Source organism: Ambystoma mexicanum, chromosome 3q (assembly GCF_040938575.1).
Source record: "Ambystoma mexicanum isolate Mex_15411 chromosome 3q, UKY_AmexF1_1, whole genome shotgun sequence".
NCBI lineage: Eukaryota > Metazoa > Chordata > Amphibia > Caudata > Ambystomatidae > Ambystoma > Ambystoma mexicanum.
In genome coordinates, this window is record NC_090926.1 from 1,057,414,972 (window position 1) to 1,057,438,545 (window position 23,574).

General features: G+C 45.1%; 1 protein-coding gene across 4 annotated transcripts in view; it reads left to right on the forward strand.

Moving 5' to 3' along the window:
• TMC6 (transmembrane channel like 6) overlaps positions 1-23,574 on the forward strand; it is a 608,423-nt gene that overhangs the window by 538,306 nt on the left and 46,543 nt on the right. For 3 of the 4 annotated variants that reach the window (XM_069655255.1, XM_069655253.1, XM_069655254.1), the window contains exons 17-19: positions 20,827-20,960; positions 21,045-21,221; positions 21,358-21,436. In XM_069655255.1, coding sequence (XP_069511356.1) covers positions 20,827-20,960; positions 21,045-21,221; positions 21,358-21,436 — 390 coding nt within the window. Of the gene's footprint in view, positions 1-20,826; positions 20,961-21,044; positions 21,226-21,357; positions 21,437-23,574 lie in introns of those variants that run through there. The other variant, XM_069655256.1, reaches the window with a different exon arrangement.

Below are 23,574 nucleotides of genomic sequence, written 5' to 3' on the forward strand. Positions count from 1 at the left end.
CCTCTCCAAAGCTCACAAGGATTCTTATGAACACCTTAAGAAACAGAGAGAGGGATACAAGAGGCAAGCAGACAAACACAAGAAGTCCACTCCCGAATGGGAGATAGGATCCAAGGTATGGCTCTCTACTAAGTTTTTACCCAGATAGGTTAGACCCTCCAAGCTCTCCCCGCGCTTCATAGGCCCCTTTTGAAGTCCTTACTAAGATCAATCCCGTGGCGTTCAGGTTAAAACTTCATCCTGCATTACACTGGTTGCACCCAGTATTTCATTCATCCCTTCTGAAGCCTTACTTGTATACATTTAACCGCAAGAAAAAGAAGACACTTACTTCTCATACTAAGGAGCCAGAAGAATGAGGTTTTTTCTGACCTGTGATTCACGTTTCTATCGAGGAAGATTATAATACCTTCTTCAGTTGAAGGGTTATCCTTTTTCCGAAACCACCTGGGAGCCCGTCACTCACATCGCAGCTCCCAGTTTGCTCCACAAATTCCACTTATTGTACTCAGGAAAACCGGTTATTTCCCGACATAAGAGGGGGCACACTGTCACCAGCCGCCTGCTTGGCGACTTTGGAAGAGATGGTGTCTGCAGCGCCATTGATTCTTCCATTACGATGGCCCGCACATCCCCCAGCAGTCTAGTCTTTCCCATTCTCTAGCAGCGGTTTCCTACATAATCACAGCGTGACTTTCCCATGACGTGTTACAACCCGCATTTCTCTGCTTTGGGTAAGACGCTGTTTCTGCTGTGTGCTCTACACTCTCTCTCTGCTTCCCTGTGCTTTGCTCGCCTTGCGCCTGCTGCCTTCTCCTGGACTCCCGTTTTCTTAATTTTTCTTGGCTGTTTGTTTGCTTCCTGCTGGCTACCCTTTGTTCTGCTGGGTTTTGCTGCTGCCTCCCTGTACCTTCACTTGGATGGGAACTTTCTCCTGCTACTAACCTACTATTGAATTTTTTACTCAGAATCCCTCTCGTCTTATTGCTCCTACCAATTTGTGGTTCACTCCACATCTGAGAGAATTACGCAAAGCCAAAAGAAACGCAGAGGCGCATTGGAAAAGTCTCCAAACGGATGCCAACAAAAGTACTTTGATCACTGCCTCATCCAACTACAAAGAAGCGATACTCGCAGCAAAAAAAGACGCTTATAATAAGCGCATCCTGCATGCTGAATCTAACACTAAAGAGCTTAGATTCTCAAAGAACTTGAATCTCCCATAACCCCCATCGACAAGTGCAATACTGACACCATATGGTGCACTAACATCCAAAAAGCACTCCTTGATAAAATCTCCATACTGAAGACCAAAATCAACAACAAAAAATGTAGCCTACTCTTAGACCCACTATCTAATGCCGCCGCTCACAACAGCATAGCACCTGTACACTCCTTCAAACCATTCAGTTTCTCGCCTCTGTCCACTTGGGAAGTGGAAAACATTATCAAAAAGTTTAAACCTTCAAACTGTCAAAGCACCTCCTGTCCTGCACCTATCATCAGGGAGGCTGCCCATGACCTATCCCCTTTCATCACCACTTTCCTTAACGCCTCTTTCAAATCAGGTATTGCCCCGACAACCTTAACGGTGCGTAGATCATCCGTCTAGTTAAAAAAATGACCTTGGACCCTGGTAACCCTGCAAATTACAGACCTATTACCATGGTGCCCTTTCTTCTAGAAAACTGGACCGAGCAGCCTATTTACAAATTCAGAATTATTTAGAATCCAATAAATTCCTTGCCCTCTGGCAATCGGGCTTCCGTCCTAGACACGGAACAGAAACAGCCCTCATTGATTTAAAAACGCAAATCGAGGACTTAAGGGTAAACTAGCCCTATTACTTCTGCTTGACCTCTTGGCAGCTTTTGATTTGGTCAACCACTGAATTCTTTGCCATCACCTTAAATCCGCAGCCCACGTCTCAGATGAAGCAACCTCTTGGATCAGATCTTTCTTGGCAAATAGAACCATGTGGGTCTTCTCCCCGTCTGCGTCTGCTGATCCGGCACCAGCCCAGTGTGGGGTCCCGCAAGGGTCCTGCGTCTCCCCTACATTGTATAACGTGTTGTTTATAAATCCATTATTTGATATCCTTGATTATTTGGGTGTCACCTACACCAATTATGCAGATGACACTCATACTTATCCCTATCACTGGTGGTTACGTAACTGATTCAAAAGCTCTCAATGATGTCTAGATAGTCATTCAGGTCTGGATGGCGCATCAATGGCTCTGCTTAAATGATGAATAGACGGAGTTACTTATCCTAGGCTCCCACCTTAGACTTAACAAATTGGACTCTTCCTTCAGATCATTTGTTATTGATGGGAATACCATTAAAGTGTCTAATGACACAAACTCTTGGTTTCCGCCTGGTTTCTACCCTATCCCTCATGAGACAAACTAATGCGGTGGTCTCAGCCTCTGCCTATACATGGAAACGTATAACAGCATGCAGACCTTTCCTCTCTGCGACAAACTATATTATCCTCGCCAGAACCCTCATTAAGGCCAAAATTGACTACTGTAATGCCCTCCATTTGGGGACTAGTCAAAGGAACATCAACAAGCTACAGCTAACTCAGAATAATGCTATTAGGGCAGCTCTCAATATCCCTATGAAATCACATATTTCTGATACTAGGTAGAGCCTTCACTGGCTCCCTGTTGCTCTCAGAATTTCACTCAAAACCCTTGCACTTACGCATAAGTGCAAAGCTAACCATGCCCCTGAATATCTTGCCAACTGCTTCACCGATCACACGGCTACCCGACCACTTAGATCTGCCCAAGCACATTAACTTTCAGTACCTAGATTTAAGCTACATAAAGCAGGGGGGACCAGCTTTCCAGTCCTCCCAGCCAAATGATGGCATACACTCCCCAACACACTCAGAGTTGAACCATCTTACTATTCATTCAAGAACAAAAGCAAATCATGGCTCATTGAGCAGGATTTAGCGGCTTCAGGTACATAATGTAAATTTGACGCAAACCTGCAACGTACACTTTGTAAATTTTCTGCAAACTCCTTTGTATTCATATTTATATACATTATGTAAATCTAACCCAAACTTGTAATTTATACCTTGTAATTTGTCCTGCTTCACCTTTGTAGATTCTGCTTACACACTTTACCTGTTTGGCATGTGCATTCTATCTCCTATTTCTACCTCCTCTCACCGCCATCATTGTTATTATGCCTCACCAGTGCCTTACTGTACTTTGTTATTATTAAGTGTATTGTAGCATGTAATTGCGTAACCTATCTGTAATGTATCTTCAAATATTGTAACTGTTTATCCTATATGTAACTATTGTAGCTTCTCAAGAAATGCGCCCAGAGGCCTGCGGGCCAGGCGCGCAGTACAAATAAACTAAATACAAATACAAATCATCTGCTATGAACCCCTGTTTAAGGATTACCTGTTACCACCTACATTCAGGATTCCGCGGCCTGACTCAAAGAAAGCACGTTACTTTAGAGAAGGTTTTTTTTTGCAAGCCTTTCCAGCTTTTTTCCCTTCTAAGGCCCTTTCAGACAGGTGTCTTTTGCTTGGGCTATAACCATACAGGTATAGTGGCTTCTTCCTGAGATCGGCTGTACCTCTTTGAGGGCTGGAAAACCAAAAGGAAAAAAGGAACTCCACCACCGTTGGAAGATACAACTGTGTAACTGAGTTCAGAAGAATCAGGTGAGAAGGGGGTTGAATCTGACACCTTGACAGTATTCCTCCATTGTGAGCACCTGAATCTTCTAAGATACATTTTAATGAAGTTACGTTTCTTCTCTTCAAGATGCCCCTGGTGGACCAATTTATAACTGCCTAACTTGTCCCTCGTAGTACACCAATCTGCCTGGACAACTAAAGTGGCATTCAAAGTTCAAATTTTGTTTGCGACATTTACACTTTCTAGAAGAGAGTCACAATATTTTACACACGTATTTAAATCAGGGTAACGTTCTTCCCCCACCAGTTTATTAAGTGGCCCAAATGGGGAATCTGGAACCTTATCAATATTTCCTATATAGAGTCTTTCATTTAATCAGGACACATAAACACGAAATACCCACCTCATTTCTCAAAACAGAAATATGTAGGCCGTTAGGAAGTGACAAAACCCTACGCCATGTTAAAGCTTCTAGCGTGTGCCAAATCTGATCGGCAGCTGTGTGCAGCATCTCTACCACATAGGTCCAGCATGGCACAACCTTGGTTTTATAATACTTTAAAGCTGGCAATAAGGAGAAATGCCCATATTTAGAATACATTTTTTTTCAATAGTGCAGCACACTTAATGCCCTTGGAGTGCAGCCTTTAAATGTTTAGTCCAATTAGGGGTTCTCCATACATGATAAATCCCAAATATATTATTTGCGCTACAATCTCCATAGGTCTTTTGGTTGGTGTCCAATTAAAGGGTGCTCTTCCTCCTGTGAGAAAAAACATGACTTTCGATTTCGAGCTATTGACCTCTAGCTCATTGTCTTCCATATAGGAACCTAGTGCATTCGGTCTCCTCTGAAGACCAATTGCTGTGTGATGTATATGAACAAATTGTTGGCTTAAATCAGCCAGTTCAGTACAATCAAACCTATTCTAGGGGGAAAGAGTTTGCATCCATAAAACAGAGGCTGATGTTAGATAAAGATTGAAAAGGACAGGAGCCAAAACACATTCCTGGTGAAAGCCCATGAAGGTTTTCAACTGTATGGATAGTGATCCCTGAATGTCCAACCTGATCCGAATACTGGTGTTAGTATGAAGATGGACCAGAGGCCCCAAAAATCCATCCGGTAGTCCACATCCTTTGAGCATATACCAAAGCATATTTCTATTCACCTCATCAAAGGCTGAGCATAGGTCAATAGTCAGCATAAATTGGCAATTTTTCCACCACCGCCTTTTTCTTAAGCAAAAAGAGCACATCATTTAAGGGAAGTATCCACACCCTTGCGGAAACCCGACTGGCATATATCTAAATGACGCAAGTCCTCAGCCCAGACTTCCAATTTGCCCAAAAGAATTGATGCAAAGATTTTGGTAAATGCGTCCAGCAGAGCTATGGGGCGGTACTTCACTGGCTCCAGCCTATTTCTCTTTTTAAAAATAGTAATTAAGTAGGACTGTTTCCAAGAATCGGGAAATTCTCTCCTATCCAGTATGTTGTTAAATAGGGTAAAAAGAATGGCTGCTCAAAGATTATTGTCCCCCTTTATGGTCTGGGTAGAAATACAGGCGATCCGCCCTAGATGGTTTAGAACGGCTTAGTAAGGGAGATTATGTCCTCCATATCAGTCTAACTGCTGTGAGGGGTCAGAAATGTGAGGTGGACAACTTGCAGAGAGTTTTCAACTTTTGCCATGTTGTCAAATAAACGGCTCACTATCCCTACTCTGAGGAGGATTTCCCTGCCTAAAGTAAACTAAAGGGAACATTCTAACCAAGGGATATCTAACCCTCACACTTTTACAACAACAACAATCGAAACAAAAAGGAATTGTATGGCAATTCTAATCAACAACAATATATAACACATGACTTTCAAAATCTCTTGTCATGGTCTGGGCGAACCTCCCTTCCCCAGATCCAAACAAGGGTTTTCTCCACAAGAAGGGGAAACAAACAAGGAAATCTGATTCAATACAAAGTTCAAAACAGTTCTTAAGCTCTTGTATTCAAATTCATAAAGTTCTGTTGTTTCAATAAAGTACTTGTACAAAGACGTCATACGCTCTCACTCCTCCTGTAACAAGAACAGTTTTGTATTTATAGCTACAACAAATAGTTTGGTCAGGACTGTTCTCCACAATTTCAACTGCAGAAACAATTTTAACTTTTCTTCAACCAGCTTTCACAATTCTTCCACAAATGTCACAACTCAACCTGTTTTCTATTAGTACCACTCTTTAGCACTTGCGCCTTCTACTACCTGGCTCTTTCCTTTCACCAGGTTTCTTCTGGGCAATCACCTCTTGCCCTATGAGCATACTCGCCTGCCCATCTACTTCTTCAACACCAGAACAGAAAAGTGCTTCAATGGTAACTTTATTTTTTTCAAACCATGTTTTTATTCATTTTTAACATCATCAACATTACAGAAATACAGTATTTGCCCCCCAATTGCCAGAAGTGTCCATTACGTATCTGGATCCAAGAGTCCATTAAATTCACAATAAGTCTGATATTCTAATTTTGTGTGGGCACCACTGGAGCATATAGTCACTTTGTAAATATGATAGATTTCCTTGAATGTGGTACGTTCCCCATTCTTTTGAGCAAAGCTCCAAACATTCTGCAACCAGTCTTGAGTCGTGGGGCTCACCTGCTGTTTCCAATGTTGTGCTATTCCCAGCCATGGTGCTATCAAAAGGGTCATAAATCCCTGTTTTTGTGCCTTGGTGAACGCTTTCGAGCCAGGATCCCACTTACCACACATCCAAACTCTTTTCCTCAATTGCTGCGTCTCCTGGAACATCCATCACCCCTCACCAGAATACTTGAATTCCCGGACACTCCCACCATATATGTACCCAATCCCCCTCATTTTAACACCCTCTTCAGCATAAATCTGATGTCGTTGGGAACATTGTGTGAAGCCTTTTGGCTGTATAGTGCCCCTATAAAAGTATTTTCATCCACATCTCCCTCACCTGGATGGCTCGTGTTAGCTTCGGGATAGCCGCCCATTGATATTCCCACTCTCTTCCCATGATGACCTCCCTCAGTGTCTTTTCCCTTTTTTTATATATATATTTCCATTGAGTCACTTCCCTGTTGTTAAGGAATCTGTAAATGGTTGATACCAGTTTCTTGAGCTCGTGTGGTTCGTGATCTATCCCTCGAACGGGGTCCGTTTTCTTATTATTGCACCCTTAAATGTTGGGTCGGTTAACCAATGTTTTAAGTGAGTGTATCTAAACTGGTCACTCTTTGCTAGCCCTATATCCCGGATGCACTCCACAAAGGTCCTTGGGGTCTGACATATCGCTTATCTGTAACGCTCACCTGATTCCCACCGAGGCGCTGGTCCCGGCTGAACTGTTATAGTCTCTTCAATTGAGAAGCGTAGAGCTCGGATGACTCTCTGGACTGGGCTTCCTCTTATTGACCGTCTGGCTTGCAGGGTAAGGTTTCTGCAGGCGGAAGAAAAAAGGGTTAATGACCGTTTGGCTGGACTTCCTCCTCACTAATCGCCAACTCTCCGAAAGTCCAATGTCCTGGTGAGCTCTCCATCCTGCGACTTATGCAGGGGTGCGTGGGTTCCAGTTACGTCACTGGAGGTCCTCAAAGTCTTTTGTGGCCTTAGAAGTGGCACAGGTGCTGAGATGCCAAAAGGTGATGCCGCCGTTACTGCACGAGCGGATGCCAGTAGGTATAAAGAGTTTATAGTCTTGAAGAGATGGGCACCTTTAATGAAGTCTTTGCATTGTCTTTTTCAGGTGCCTGGATGCTGAGGGCGTGGTCACTGAGAGCGCGACACGTGCGGTTGTACGTAGGTATGGGAATTTCAATGACACCTCAATAATGTCCCTTGTTTTCTGTTTTCAGGTCTTGAGATGTTGCGGGCGTTGTTCGTCCGTTGCCGTTGCACGTGCGAAGTACGTGAGTTTAATGATCTGTGACCTTATTATAGCACCTCTAACAATGTTCTTTTCTTATTTGCAGGTGTCGGGACCTTGCGGGCGTTTTCCCAGTCGCGGATGCACGTGGGGAAACACGTAAGTGTTAGGCTTTCTTGCAGTCTTTAATTGCACTTAAATAATGTCTTTTCTTGTTTTCAGGTGCCGGGCTGCTGCGGTTGAAGAGATCGTAATACGCGCACAAAAGCAGGTAAGAAAAGTAAATGCGGCCGCCTTCACCCGATTCCTACTTAACAATGTTCTTTGTCTTTGTCGTTAGGCTGCTGAAGAGAAGGCCGCGAAGAATCCGTGAAAGCACAGATGGATCAGGTAAGCGAGCGCGGCTGCGAACGTGTTGCAACATGCTAACCTTATGTTTCCTTTGCTTGCAGGTTCTGCCGGTGTCTGGATTCCTGGATGGTAAGTATAGTTCTGGTGTCTTTCTTCCACAGGTTGCTGAGCTGAAGCTGGAGATGTCACTGGAATGCTGAAGCTGACTTGGTGAGCGTCCTGCTGCAGATGCAGAATAACGCGAAGCACGTTTTCCCAATCGGGTGTGGTTTAAATAGTGTTGGAGTGATTGGGTGTCTTCTTCCTCAGCCTCGCCCAGGTAAAAGAGTACCTGTGTTCCAGAGCTAAGGAGTGGCACCAGCCCCACCCAGGTAAGAAAGTAGTCCCAGTTCAGGGAATAGTTCCTCCCAGCAGAAGGCTGGGGACTTCATCCTGCCAGCTTTTGCAAAGGTGAGTATGCAGCATGGTCTGCTACAGGTAGGTCCACCCAAGCACCTTTGCAAGAATTATGAGCCCGGCGGCGGGACTGAGGTTCCTTATGAGCCTGGCGCCAGAGGCGCCAGGACATGGTCCAAAGGGCCCCAATAGGGGTTTGCTGGAGCTGGGGACGAGGGTCGTGAGCCTGCTTCCGGGGATGCTGGGCTTGACTTGGCTTCTCGGGAGCAGTGCTCATGACATTATCTTCAGACACCCCACCCTGATCCAAGCCTTAATGCCCCCTGTGACATTCCAGTGGAAAATCCAGGTTCCCAAACAGTGGATAAAATGGAGATGGGTTTTCTGTTAACGCCCCTTGCTTAACAGCTGAGTCCCAGCCCTCCACTCCCACTCCAAGGACTTGACTAATCCTAGTGCTGGGGTGCCTATGTTTCTTGTTCAGCCACATAAGTCCTGATAGTGCTGATCCTGTCACTTCCCTGTCCTGATGGCCCATATCTTTTGTTGACTATCTGCCAGCCACTCCTTTATGATCCTCAGTTGGCCCGCCTCAAAGTATCTGCAGAAATGTGCAAATGCTAGTCTCCCACGATTCCTTGGAGTCATTAATGTGGCCACAGCCACCCTTTGGGTTTTATTACTCCATATAGCTGTCAGTGCAGTTCTTGTGGGGGATCTAAAAAAACGTTTTGGAATCTGAATGGGTAGTGCTTGAAAATAATACAACAACCTCGGCAGTGTTGCCATCTTTACTGCTGACATTCTCCCCCACCATGAGATTGTGAGGGGTCCTGCTTCATAAGATCTACTTTAATTTTCTGAAGAGGTTATGGATAGCTGTCCCCATACATCTGTTCTATCGGTCTTGTGGAGATTATGCCCAAATACGTGATGCCTTCCTTTGCTATCTTTAATTGTGTACTGGAGCCCAGCCTGGCCAACACATAGCCCTTCACTGACAAGTTTAACACTTCAGATTTCTGTCTATTAATTTGTAACCCTGACATCATCATGTGTAGTTCTAAGTCTTTCATCAACACCGGCAGGGATTCCTCCGGATGCGACAATGGTACCAGCATGTCGTTGGCAAACACTATTATATAATGCGCCTCTCCTGCCATTCCTATTCCTTTTATCTGGGTTGCCTCCCTAATCCTGACCAACAGGGGTTCTAAATAAATAGCATATAGCAGTGGAGACAATGGGCACCTCTGTTTGGTACCCCTCTCTAATGGTACCATTTTTGATACCGTCCCATTGACCGCTATATGAATCGACTGAATTATAATTGCCCCTGACCCTTTGAATGAACTGTGTGCCAAACCCCATATGTTTCAATATACAAAACATCAGTGACCACTCCACCCCTTCAAAGGCCTTTTCTGCATCCAGTGACACCAGGACTGCTGGATTATAATCTTGAGCATTTTTTCGATTAGATGGCACACTCTACGGGTTTTATCAAATGTCTGTATAGCATGTATAAAACCTGATTGGTCCTGTCCAATCAATTTTGGTAGCAGATGTGCTATCCTGTCTGCCAGTATCTTTGTATATAATTTGCCATCCAGGTTTATCAATGCTATTTGGTGATATGAGCCTGGGACTGTGGGATCTTTACCTTCCTTCAAGAATACCACCATTTTAGCTTTGTTCATCGACTGTGTAATGGACCCCTTCTTTTTAAAAATATTAAAGAGTGCCGTTAACCTTTGGGCTAGAATTTCTTGATATTGTTTATAAAACCTCTCTGAGTACCCATCCGGGCCCGGAGCTTTGTTTCTTGGCAGAGTTCTAATAGCTTTTCTTATCTCCTCCTCCCGAATATCTTCCTCTAATGGCTCTTTCCTCATCTGCTATTTGCAGGAGCGGTAACCCTGCTAAATATTCTTCCTGTATATCCCCCTAAGGGTAATTGGATGTGCATATAGTTTGATAGTATTCCCTAAAGGCTTCGCCTATATCCTCGTTTGTCGTCTTGTCCTCTCCTTGACTATTCCGAAGCTTCATGATGGTCCGAGTGCATCTATTATCCTTCAACTGTCCTGCCAAGAGCCTATCCGCCTTGTTGGCCCTCACATAATACCACTGTTTTGTGTATAACAACGCTTTCTCAGCCTTCTTAGTACGAAGTATCTCTGGCCCTGCACATGTCTCAATGCCCTACTTAATTTGTTGTTCGGATGTTTTGCCATTTCCCCTAAGATATCTCTTATCTTCTTCTCTAGCTCTCCCTACCACTGTCTCCGTTGTCTAGCCCTCCCTGCCTGGATAGCTATTAGGTTTCCCCTTAAGACCACCTTAAATGCATCCCATACTATTTCCGGAGATGTGTCATCTACCTCATTGTCCACAAAGTATTGTTCTATTATTTCCTCAATTTGTTTTACTTGGACCTGATCATATAACAGTTCTGTGGGAAATCTCCACTTCCACAACCCCTTCCCCCACCGGTATTCCCCAATGCGATAGTCATTGACAGCGGGGCATGGTCTGATAATTAAATAGTTCCCTGCTCAATTTTACACACTTTTCCCACCTTTCCTGTAGAGGTCCAGATATAATCAATCGTAGATTAAGTTGATTGTACATGAGAATAATATGTAAACACCTGCTACTGGCCCTTTATTTCTCTCCATAGATCGCGGAGGGCCATCAATTTCATTTTTTGTTTAAGTGCCTTAGATGGTGCATGTGCACCCGGCATGGTACTCTTGGTCCTATCTTGTTTGGGCTCCCACGCCAAATTGAAATCCGCTGCTAGTGTTATATATCCTACTGTAAACTCTTCCAACCCCACCAGCACCCCTCTCAGGCACCCATCCTGTCCCGTATTTTGGGCATAGACCGATGCCAATGTGACTTTGTGGTTCCCCAGGGTAGCATTTACAAATAGGAACCTCCCCTCCTTGTCCGAATGCTACGTCTGTATTTGTGCCCCCAAACTATCGTGCAGTGCTATTAGCACCCCTGCCTTCTTTTCCCACGCATTTGCCTGATATAATTGCAAATAGCCTCTTATGCGTAATTTCCCTTTATCTTTTTTGCTTATGTGTTTCCTGATACATAAGGATATCTTGCTTCTTATTCCTCACAAATGTTTCCAGTTTTTTTCCGCTTGACTGGAGTATTAAGCCCTCTTACATTATATGTTAACACCCTAAGGGTCTTCATATCTTTGGCCCTCTCCCCCATTTCCACCCTTTCCTTAGAGCCATGTCCCACCTCTCCCTACTTCTCGTACCACCCCCTATATCCACCACCCAAACCCGAACTCCCCACAACAATCCCCGTTCAAACTGCCCTCCCCCCTATTCCATCCCTTTCCACTGAGGAGGGCCCAGGTTCCTATGAACGCCCGGACGTATCGCCTGTCGCGCATGGCCCCTCATATAATCCCAGAGACACTGCGCTGGTAATGCTAAACCCCACTTTAGGATTCCAAATCTCCCACCCCTACCCTTGTTCCCCCTACCCTGCAGTTTAAACAGAAAGTGAGTTTTTCTTAACCCACCTCTGGGTACCCAATCCTGGCGCTAACTCTTTTCCACCTCATTTATGTGAATCGTTTGTAATTTGCACCATCATACATCTTCATGCCTCTCCACCCCACCCCCGTCTTCCTCGTTTTCCATCCCCACAGTTTCCTGGTTCCTTTTTCTTCTCTTGGTACACCTTCTCAATCCTCTTCTCTGCCTCCTTGCAGATTCAGTATCCGTGCCCCTTCGTCACATCAAGTTATCCTATATTGGCACCCTTCCCATGTGAATAAAAGGACAAATGGGAACGTCCATTTATATCTCACTTGTTTCTGCATCAAAAATGTCACCACAGGGCCCATCTCTTCTTTGTTGTAGTGTAGATTGGGCCAAATCCTGGTACAACTGTCCCTCCTCCCCATCGAGACTCATTGGATCCTTGCCTGTCTCAATATCTGTTCCTTCTGGCCGTATGTTGCAACTGCCACCACAACGTCCTGGGGTCGTGCACCTTGTTCCATTGCTCTCTTCGGGCCCACCCTATGTGTACGGTCGAACTGGACCATCTCTTCTGTTTCATTTGCCAAAATGTCTGTAAACAACTGCTGGACCATATCTTTCAGATCTCTATCCACCACAGACTCTGATAGGTGTTTAATCCTTTAATCGATCTCCTTGAACGATTTTCCAAATCCTCACATTGGATTTCCATGTTGTGCCTGAGGCGGGACAGATGCTCCACGGTTACTGCCCTTTTTTTGTGTTTCGTCTTCCAAATTCTGGACTACCTTCTCCAAAGTATCTGTTCTTTCTTCCAATTTTACCACACCCTGTTTAATTTCCTGCGTTGATTGCTTCATTTCGTTCTTCAAATGTTCACATTTTGACTGTAATGATGCCATGATCTGATCCTGAAATTCTTTGAACCAATTTTGAATGTCTCCTTTGCAAACTGGCATCATCCCCTCTTCCTGGGCACCATTCTTCTGCTGTTCCTGGGCTTCCAACTCCTTGCTCATCTTGGGTGATGACTCGGCACCCCACAGGTGCTTGATATTTCCTTCCTGCTGTGTTTGGGGTGTTTTGTTTTCATTTAAATTTTTATTGGCATTTTATTCAAACAAATCGTTAAAGAAATACAAACAGTTAATGATACTCCCCTTCCCCCAGATCCCCCCTCCCCGTCCCTGGTTTTGGTTGTTCCTTTCTGCTTCCTCATGTTGTCCACGCCCGTCCTCTTTGCTCTCTTAGTGGTTAGTTGAGCCCCTGCTTCGCTTTACGTAAATTTGTGGCCTGTCCTGTCTTTCCCTTATTTTTGGACATGTGTGCACTTTACTGTTGTCATCGGCAGCTTCCCCTGTGCAGATTCTTATGGCTTCCCTTTTTCCTTGTGTTTCTATCCCTGCTGTAGAGCCAAATCCACCCCTAAAATTCCTCCAGTAGCAGGGGGTTTTGCTTTTTATGACCCGTGGCCCAATCTGTCTTAATTCACTCACCCGTCACTGCTGCAGCACCCTGGCAACCTCACCTTGATGCACCTTGTTGGCGCTCTGCCCACCTGCTACTTCTCCAAGGCCCATCTGTTTTCTATGCCTTCCGGGCATTAGGCACCCGGCCATGCAGCAATCAAACACCACACCTCAATTATTAGGCCGTCTCAATTGGGTCCAACTAGAAAAACTCCAAAGTGCACGCAAGGTTAAAAATCCCACCAATATGTCCTCCAGTTATATACTTATGGCATCTAGTGCGCCCGGTTGTGCACAACTGTGTGGTGATGGCAGTACTAATATTGAGTTGTGCAATTCAAATTCTTCGAGAAAAAAAACATTACAGCATCATCCTCCTCCAAGTTCATTTAACGCTATCTTCTGCACGCTCAATGAGCTTTTCCTGTGCAAGCCTGTTCTCCAGGGATAATGCCATCCCTTCTTTGCTGTTCCCGGGATTCCCGTCACACAGCATTCCCTTGTCACACTCTTCCTAGCCCAGGTTGGGGCCCATCACCTAAGGGGCCGGATCCACCTGCCCACCCGCTTCCACTCAGCCTCTGCTCCTCCTCTCTGCTGCATTTTTTTTACCTTCACTCACGCCCGGTCTGTCTTCACTTACACCACCTCCTTTACCCGCGCTGCTTTTGCAAGCCATCCGTATGCCTCAGTAACCACGGGCCCTTTCCCTGCTCCTCTGATTACTTCCACGGGCTACACCTTCGCCGGGGGGATTTCTCAATTCCTGACTTCACCCCTCACTGCGGCAGCATCCTTATTCCTGGCACCTACTCTGGCGTTGCATTATTGTCAATCCTATATGCGGGTCGGTGGGGAACAAACTGAGACCTTCAAACACGTCCTACTCCCCCAGCTGCCATTTTGGAATCCAGTGGTAACTTTCTAATTAGAATAACAACTTCAATAGTCTTCTTTGGTATCAAAATGTTAGTAGCTTTCAGGGAATAGGGCATTCACATTAGACTATAGCAGGACTTTTCTACAAACCATGCTCATCTCTCTCTGGATAGCTTCTTCTAGAAGGGCAGCCAGTTTGCCACCTTCTTTCCACTTCTACATCAACAACCAAACAGCAACATGTATAAGGTTTCACTTTTCCTCGCTCTTGGCTTTGGCAATGTGTGTTTGTATCAGTCACATTTATAAATCTTCCAAAGCATGAGCCACCAACTTTAGAACCTTTGGGCCTCGTGCTGTCCCCCTCTGGCAATACTTGATAGATTGATATTGCCTGTTCCAACTCTTTTGGCTTGGGTCTTGGTTGTGCCTTTCAGAGTTCAAAGAGGTTCCCCCACCGGGTAGTTGGAGTTTCCAAGAATGTATAGGCTCAGGGTTGGAGCCTTTCAAGTTCATAATATGCCACTTGAATGGTTTTTGGCAGTTCGGCACTCATACAGCTTGTCTGCGCGTCTTTCACTCATGCGAGAGTGAAACGTTCTGCGCTGCACACACGGACTGCACCGGAGTGCCCCATAGTCACTTGCTTGCTTCAGACTCACTAGGTAAGTCGCTTCTCTGTGCTCCACTTAGTGTTTGCCGAACCCCGACACTTGTGTCTTCTCCCGACCAGGCGCCAGACCTTTCTTAGGTCGCCATTGCTTCCATCATTCCCGGTTAGAGAAGCCTTAACTTCTGAGCGTCCCTGGAGCAATCCAGCCAACGGGTACGTCTCAGCTGCTCTCACCACTTCTGCCTTCCAATGCACCACCTCTGCCCAACATACTTTTTGGGCTGAAGCGTTCTCTCACGCTTCCCGCTGCGCAGCCTCTGCAAGGGGGATAGCGAGAGGCACAGACCATCTCAGGACCCACAGTGGTTCAGACGTCTTCTTGCTTCTCCATCCCCGCCTTACACCGCAACGGTTCGCACAGCATACACTGCTCCTTCTGCTTCTCTGGCTTCTCCAGCTTCTCTGCAGCCTGTAACTGGGGGGGCCATTTAAGCCTCTCAGACTTCCTCACGTGAGGGTCATTTAGGTTAATTGGCTGACTACTACAGTTTTGTTCCTCTGCACCCCTCTTCTTCGTCTCAGTACTGGTGAAATTATGGGACTTGAAGTCCTGTATACCAAAATTTGTTTTCTTAACTGATTTCATGCTTAGTTTTTGATCTCTCTTTTCAACAACCTTAACTAAGGAAGTATTAGGTTAATCGGTCCTCTGACTAGTTTGTAAAGAGGGATACAGATCTTTAGATGAAATGTTAACATTCACAAATCTCCTTCTCTTACACGTTTGAGAATTAGGGGAATTTTCAATTGTTTGATCAATTCCATCAACACTAAGAGGGTGAACTTGTGTAACAGAAGGGTTATGGTGACAACAAGCCATTATATATTGTGGGAGTGTGAAGATGCCCCCTTTTAAAAGAAGGCAAATACCGTGCCTGATCCCCTGGATTCCTCTCACCTCCCTGAGCCATTTTTCTCCCAGGTGATCCTCCCACAGGGCACCACCCCCAGGGTCATGATCAGGAAGTGTCTGCCTGTCCCTGGCCACCTGGGAGGGGATTTTAGGTAGGGATTCAGTGAGGGATCCACAGGATTCATCACACTGCCCTATGCCTAGGTTAGAGGTATCACATCTCACCTCAACATGTCTGGTTTGTTGAAAAAATAATTTTCCAAGACCTGTTTGTTTATTGGATTAACTTGTGCCTTAGCCTGAGAGCCTTGGTCAGTGTTTATTAGCCACCAAAAGCAGTGGCCTTGATTGGAGGACATAATCTGGAGAATTAACTCACTATCTTTTCTGGATAGTTCATATTTATAGTTACTTATCCAGTTACTTTAACCCTGTTTTAACACCATTATACACCTCTGCATGTCATGAGTTTTACTATGTTGTGAAGCACGAATCTCCCTTCAAACTGCACTTTTCCTGTCTTTAATCAAAATATCACCCTTCTCAGGGCATAGAATAATTTAGAGAAGGATTGTGGTGAGAAGAGAATGCTCCAAGTTATTAATGAAGGTGATTGGGTCTTGATGTAGCCTGGTAGAAAAGAGTTCAGTTCTTCCAATTGATTCCCACGCAGATCCAAATGCTGAGTGGTGATGACTGCTGGATAGGGACAAACATCCATGGCTTCCGAATGAATATTGGTAGATTCAATCAGGATGCCTCTACCAGAGGGGTCCACACCAGTAGCTGCATGAAGCCCGCCATGTCCACATAACCGGCTTATGTCGAAAAAACTGTGTAATGAGAGTTATGCCATTGGGGGAAGTATAGTAATGCTGCAACTGATGAATAAGTTGCCAAGCGATTAGAAGGGGTGCTTCAGAGTGGTGTCTCTAGATTGCAATGGGAGGTGGGTAAGCGAGGAGGTGCATCCACCGTATGATTGTACAGTAAGCAAAAGAACCCTCCACTTACCACAGACCCCGTCGAGAGAGGATGATCACTGAGTCAATACGTGGATGAGTTGTTTGCACCCCGCCTTTCCTTCCCCTCTGCCATTTCTTCCGCATTGCCTTTCCTTCCAAGCAGCAACAAAGTGCAGGCACTGCAGCATTCTGCGATCTCAGAACGAACAGTGGGAACAGCCAGTGCCTGCAGCAGTACGTGCAGAGGAGCAACTTAAATAATCAGCGTTCCAACACAACAAAGATGAAAGGCTGCAGAATAACCACACCCCAACAGCAAGAACATATTGGCTATTTTACTTCTGTACTTCATTGTTTTACTGGCTTGGCAATTAGAGAATCGCCTCTTATTACAAGCTTAAAGAGGCACAGCCAGTATTACGACACAACACTAACACTTCTTGTCAGGATAGACAAGCAAACAGCCGACTTTACGAAGATAATGCCTTGGTTATTGGCTAATGCCAATTGATTAATGGTGACTTCCCTGCATAGACCGTACCATCTCAATGCAGCCCTCCTTTGGTAGGTCTAACTGGCTATACAGACACAGAAGGGAAGGTGCTTCAGCACTTTGATTGCCTGAGCTGTCCTCAGTTGCTCAGACCAACTTCAGAGCCTTGTGCCGTCATCCCCCTCCCCCACTCACCCATGGTGCCTCCAGGAGCACGGAGTGGAGCAGAGCAAGGCTTCAGTCGTCGTTTCAGCCCGATGCCAGAGGAAAGGACGTAAGGACGTTGAGAGAGCATAACAGAACTCCTCCAAGTGAATCCCTTCCGACGGGTCTTACCCATGTCTGTTTTCATTTTGTTCACCTATTCTCACCCAACTCACTCTCTTATTCCTACACTTTCCTCTCCTCCCACAGACTATGGTCTGGTTCAACACCCTGGGTGGGCTCACAGTTCGCCCACCCAAGGACTAGGAACCAGTGCTTTAAGACCACTGCAATGGTGGCTCGGGCAGTATAACGGCCAAATAAAATAACATAATATTGGGAACACATATGCATTAAAGATTTACAGGTATGTACATTTGTTAGTTTTGTAGGTTTATAAACGTTTGTTCAAAAAATCTAACTGGGCAAAGTCAGTAGTTCTCGTGCGTTATGGCCAAAATGCAGGTATTACTTACAGGTCACTGAAGAGGAGAAAGAATCCATCAAACTCCCATGCAGACCCATGTAGTTTGGGGGCCAAACAGGAAGGGATGCCTCCCATGTTTGAAAGCCAGTACTGGGGAACATATGGATGCAGAGTGGGCCACCAGCCCACTGAATTAAATAGTTGAGATCAAGGGTCCATGGAGACAGCACACACAACCCAGAGACCCTGAAGAGTAGCGCCAGTGAGAGGATGTGGGGAGGTCAGAAGACCCAAGGAAGGGAAGAGTGGTAAAAAGGATTGTACCCGTAGTGAAGCCAAACCTAAAGTATAGCGGCCACCAACATATCTCTCAAACCTGGGTAGGATGTTAAAATCACCTAAGAACAGGAATGGGGAGCCTGAGAAGCACACCTAGTAATGGAAGTCTTAGGGGATGCCCAATACCAAATACCTTTTATATAAGGTAAAAAAGGATGCAACGGAAATTGGACTTCAGGAGAAGTTCTTCTGGCCACCAAATAAAGATGAAGAAACCAAAACAGACATGTCGGAAAAAGCAAAGAGTATCCCTAGAATCCCCCAAATAGGAATTCTGGCTCAACAATTTCAAGCACTGGGAGTCCCTGTTCATGTGGCCTGGGCCGCTGTTCCTGTAGTTGGTTCCATCTACAGGGTAGCCCTGGGTCTGGGAGTAGTGGGGATTTGAAGTGCCTCCTTTTACCGTGTAATGCCATTGTCTGAAATGGGAACATGCTCCCTTTTCTACTAACTCTGCCTGGCCTGCTTATTCTCAAACCCTGCGCTGAAATGCTTCTTGAGAGACTGGTTGCAACCGTGAGTTTAAAAGGGCAGTTACCTTACTTTTGCTTATAACCACGGCAGGACTATGGGATCTGGCCCAGTTGTTTCTTATGGGAGAACTTTTGGGTACTCTTCCAACTTGTTCAAAATTACTTGCTAAGGTACTTACCTGAACTAAGACATTTGATCCAGGCCCTCTATAGCTCCCTGGAGTATTAAGAGCAAACACTGTAAATTTAGAATATACTTGTGATTTATTAGAGCTTTTAACATAATAAACAGCTGCAGTTCACTCTTGTCATAGGAAACCTGGTTTTACATTAACCACTAGTGGTTACCTTATTTCTAGGGGTGAACCGTGGCCTATCCAAGCACAGTACTGTGTACTTCCTGTCTGTTGGCCTTTTTGGACCTGGCTCCTAAACTGTTCTAACCCCTTTCTTCCCTCCTTTTTAAGAATTATATATGCCCTACGCCTACTATTCACCTGTTAGAGTATGATATGATATGGCATTTATAACTCACCTATACACAAGTGTTTCAAGGTGCGACGAGGCAAGGGAGGGGGAACAGAGGGAGGACAGACAACGATCCTACTAGTCCAGGTGTCCCTCACATCACGCAAATGCATGGGAAGGGGAAGGAGGAAAGTGTGGGGGTAAGGGGAAATGGACAGTGCAGTACATAAAATAAATAACAAAAGTCAAAGTACGGCCAGCAGGTGGCAAGTGCAAGGGTAAGTGCAGACATCAGGTGTCAAGTGCTGGTAGTGGGACTGTAGGGATACAGAAAACAGTCACCAGGGGCAGGGGTTTCCAGGAAGGCAGTGCGGGAGTGCGACTGGCGGTTGAGGGGACCTAGGCCTGAGATCAGAGGGTGGCTAGGTAACCATTGCAGTTTCAGTATCAGCCAGGAAGTCAGCACTGGAGAGGAGGAGAAAAAGCAGAAGGTTTTGAGGTGCTTCCGGAACCGGAGATGATTCTCCTCAAGTTTCAGGGAGCAGGGAGGCAGTTCTAGAGGGAGGCTCCAGCCGAAGAAAGAGATCTACCACCAACTCGTTGCTTTGGGAAGCGACTGACCCTGAGGGAGTTGGAGGCGGATGAGCGAAGAGCTCGAGAAGGAAGATATTTTGGGAGAGAGTAGAAGGTATTGAGGCTCCGGAAGGTCTTATGGACAATGCATAGTGTTTTGAGCTTAATCCTCGCAGCCACCGGGAGCCAGCGCAGAGATTGCAGTCCTTGAGAGATACAATCCCTGGGCTTGAGGCCAAGGACAAGTCTCGCAGTCCTGTTCTGGATGATTTGCACAGGGAGGTGAGTAGACGCAGGCAGATTAAGAAAGAGGCTGTTGTAATACTCCAACCTAGAGAGAACCAGAGCTCTGGAGACAGCGAGCTTCTGGAGGAAGAAGAGGAAAGGAAGAATACCTCTGAGGAGGTGCAGCTGGTAGTGTGATTTCTTAGAGACGTCAGAGATATGAGGAGAGAAGGAGAGTGTGGAGTCGAAGATGACCCCGAGGTCTTCAGCCTCACAGGTGGGAGCAAGAAGAGGGCCAAGAGAGGCCGGCCAGAGAGTGACAATATAGGCATAGACTCCTATATTGTATGTCCTGGAGTGAATTAGAATCAGTGTTCCATTCCTTTAATGGTTTTTGGACTACATACTCGCTGTGTTGGTATATCTATTGTGTAAGGGATTAAATGTCCTTTGGTACCAGCCTTTCTTCTACTAAGAGTGAAACCGGACTACTCTGCTACACTATCCATCAAGAGACCTTTGGTGTAACTTGATGGATACCCTGTTCTTCTATTCAGGATAAGGCACTTCACACTTCTCACCAGAGGACTGTGGAAAACCCTCCAACGGTTGTTTTTTAGTGAGTTGCATACACCTGCCATCCTCACCAAGGGAGTGGGGGGGGGTTATATCATGATGGCATTAACATGAGCCATGGACCTGTGAGTCGGTGTGCGTTAGGGATACAAGCTCTCTGCAGTGAGATGGGTGAGCATGTTGCCTTAAAACAGCACTAGTCTATTTATGTATGCTATATTTAAACAATCGGAACAAGTATTTGCGTCTATGTTAATTGGTCATTTAAATGTTCTCGGGTCCCCAATTTGACATGGGGGAATTTTCATAAGTATGTGAACCTATAATAAAACTCAAATCCTAGGTAATTAACTTATTCTTCTCTTTCCAGACCAGCCTTATGATGAACTGTCAGGCCCCCAGCAAGCCGTGGCAGGCCTCACATATGACCACGATCTTCATCACCCTTCTGTGCTTTCCCTCCTTTCTTGGAGCCGTGGTCTTCATTTCCTACACAATCTGGTTGTAAGTACCATGCACATCATTGCTTACCTGCCTCCTGATAAGGCCTTTGAGCACCACTGAGCTGATCTCTTCCTTAACCTCCAGGGTAAAGCCGTCTGACACCTGCGGCCCTTTCCAGACCCTACCAACCATCTACGAGACCGGAAAGATTTGGATTCGGCAGCTGGAGAAATCCAACCCCAAATTCACTTGGTTCACCTGGATCCATCGTTACCTCGTGGAGAACACCTTCTTCATTTTCCTGGCATCTGGAGTTCTGCTGTAAGCTCAGAATAATGCACTAGGGGAAGAAGCAGAGGGATATGGCAAGAGCTGTAATTGGGGATTGAGGGGGCTTCTGTGCTCTTCTCGGAAATGGGAAGCACTATTCTTTGACCCTGGGTATTTGTTTTCTCAGGGCCGTCATCTACTTTCATATCCAGGTGGTTAATGGCCAGCGGAAGATAATCTCTCTACTCAAGGAGCAGATTGCCAATGTGAGTATATGGGGTATCGAGGGTTGGGGCTTTGTCTGGGGTTTGCGGAAACTGGTGGTGCTCTGGGGTGCTTTACAAGTGTTGTGAATGGAGGACTCTTTCCTGATTCTGAAGAGTTCATAGCTCTATTTCATGTGTTTTGTAGTATTTAAAGAAACAGGGTTTGACTGCGCTGGATGAGGGATGTGTTTTGTTAATGGCATGGATGTTAAGATTCAACTTTTCTATGGGTTCTGGTAAGTGGAATGTGAGGGTGATGAGTCTAGTTTTATGGTTATTACATATGGTTATGGTTACAGTCATTTTATCAAGCAAGTCTGAGACTCCAATTGTGTGTATTTGCACAAGTACTAGAAAGTTGGAGGCTTCCAATGGTAATTTTGGAAGAGAACACCTTTACCACACATTTGTATCATAAATTAGATGAAAAGGTGCAATTTAATGCGTTTTCCCCAGTATATTATCAAATGTTGTTTTGTAGAAATCTAAAGGGCGCTTGTGCCTTCCTTTTAAATGCCTATAAATGTTTGCAACTCTCAAGCAACATAGGATGCTTCCTGATAGCAACATAGGATGCGTGTGTAATATTGAAATTTGTCGATTGTGGCAATTTTACTTATTTTTATTTTTTATTTTGTTTTGTTCAAACATTTGATCTTTCACACATTACCTCTCATTGTGCCCCACCATGTAAACCTTCTCTGATTGCCCATGCACATGCTACTATGAAAGTACATGATCGCTCTTGACAAATATTTCTTTCCCCTTTTCCCCCTTCCCTGTTATGATATGGCATTTATAATGTGCCTATACACAAGTGTTTCAAGGCGCGACAAGGGAGGGGAACAAAGGGAGGACGGACAACGATCCTACTTGGCCAGGTGTCATTCAGATCACGCAAAGTGCATGGGACACGTTGCCCATATTGGGGTTGAGAGTCCGTCTATACCTATTTTACCCACACCCAGCTCCCTATAACGATCATCACTCGCTTACATGTACAAAAGCAGTGGGTACTTGAAATGTATGAACACCAACTTGTTGCATTTCGTTTTTTCCAATCCCTGTACACAATTTCCCCCCAATTGTTCACACACAAATCTGTCCCTCATTGTCCTTGGAAAACACAGCCTCCTTGTCCCCAATATTGCCTTCCTCTGAATGTTAGATACATAAGTACGCCCTTCATTAAGCCACCTAAGTAATAAACACATCAGCCTCTGAATATCCGCCCACACCCACAATATTGGGATGTTTTCACAGAACCACTAGGGTGCAGAATTATGCAAAGCCAATCTGTGACCCAGACCAGTACAAACACAAAGCCTAACCAAAGCCTCAAGTTGTAGTTTGCCAGTAAGGCATAGAGTTGGAAGGGAGGGTACTGCTGTGCTGTAAAGTACAAGCAAATGTGGGGGTAAATGTTAGACCAATGTACCATATATTTTATAATTATGAAATAGCACCCCCAACTAATTGTAAGACTCCTCCTATATCTTACGAACGGTTTCCAGCAGTGCTCCAGATGTGTACCTGTCTTAAAGTTATTAGGAATTTTAAAATAATTACCATCTCTGATTTTACTAAGTGGATAAATCTATCAATGGAGTACACAACAGATAAGGACAACCCTGAGTCTTTAGTAACAGCATTTAAACTATACACAACTCAAATGTTGGATCAGGCCACGACAAACCATTACAGTGAGAGAGAAGCGCTATCAAAATGGCTGGTTTTCTGCAGAATTGGAAGAGCTAAAAACAGAAACAAAAGCGTTACGCATTTTGTTGAGAGCCAATTCTGACTTCCATAAGTCTGCTTGGAAGGATCTTGAGATCCTATAAAATTGTCATTTACGAGGCAAAGAATATTTTTTTTTAAGATCAAATAGTTAAAGGAGATAATAGTTCCAAACAGCTCTTTAAGATACTAGCAGCTGGATAAACCTAGAGTCCAACCTTCAACCTTTGTGCTAATTATGGAACATTGCGTCAGAGTGCAACAAGCCTTTGCGGACAGGGTTTTGGGTGCAAGAGACTAGATTAGTACTGGTCTTCTAGGGGATTATTGCACCCCACTAACCCCTTCAGCTACATCTACCCTTGTGTCTGATCAGTTCAGAGTGAGGGAGAAGGAGG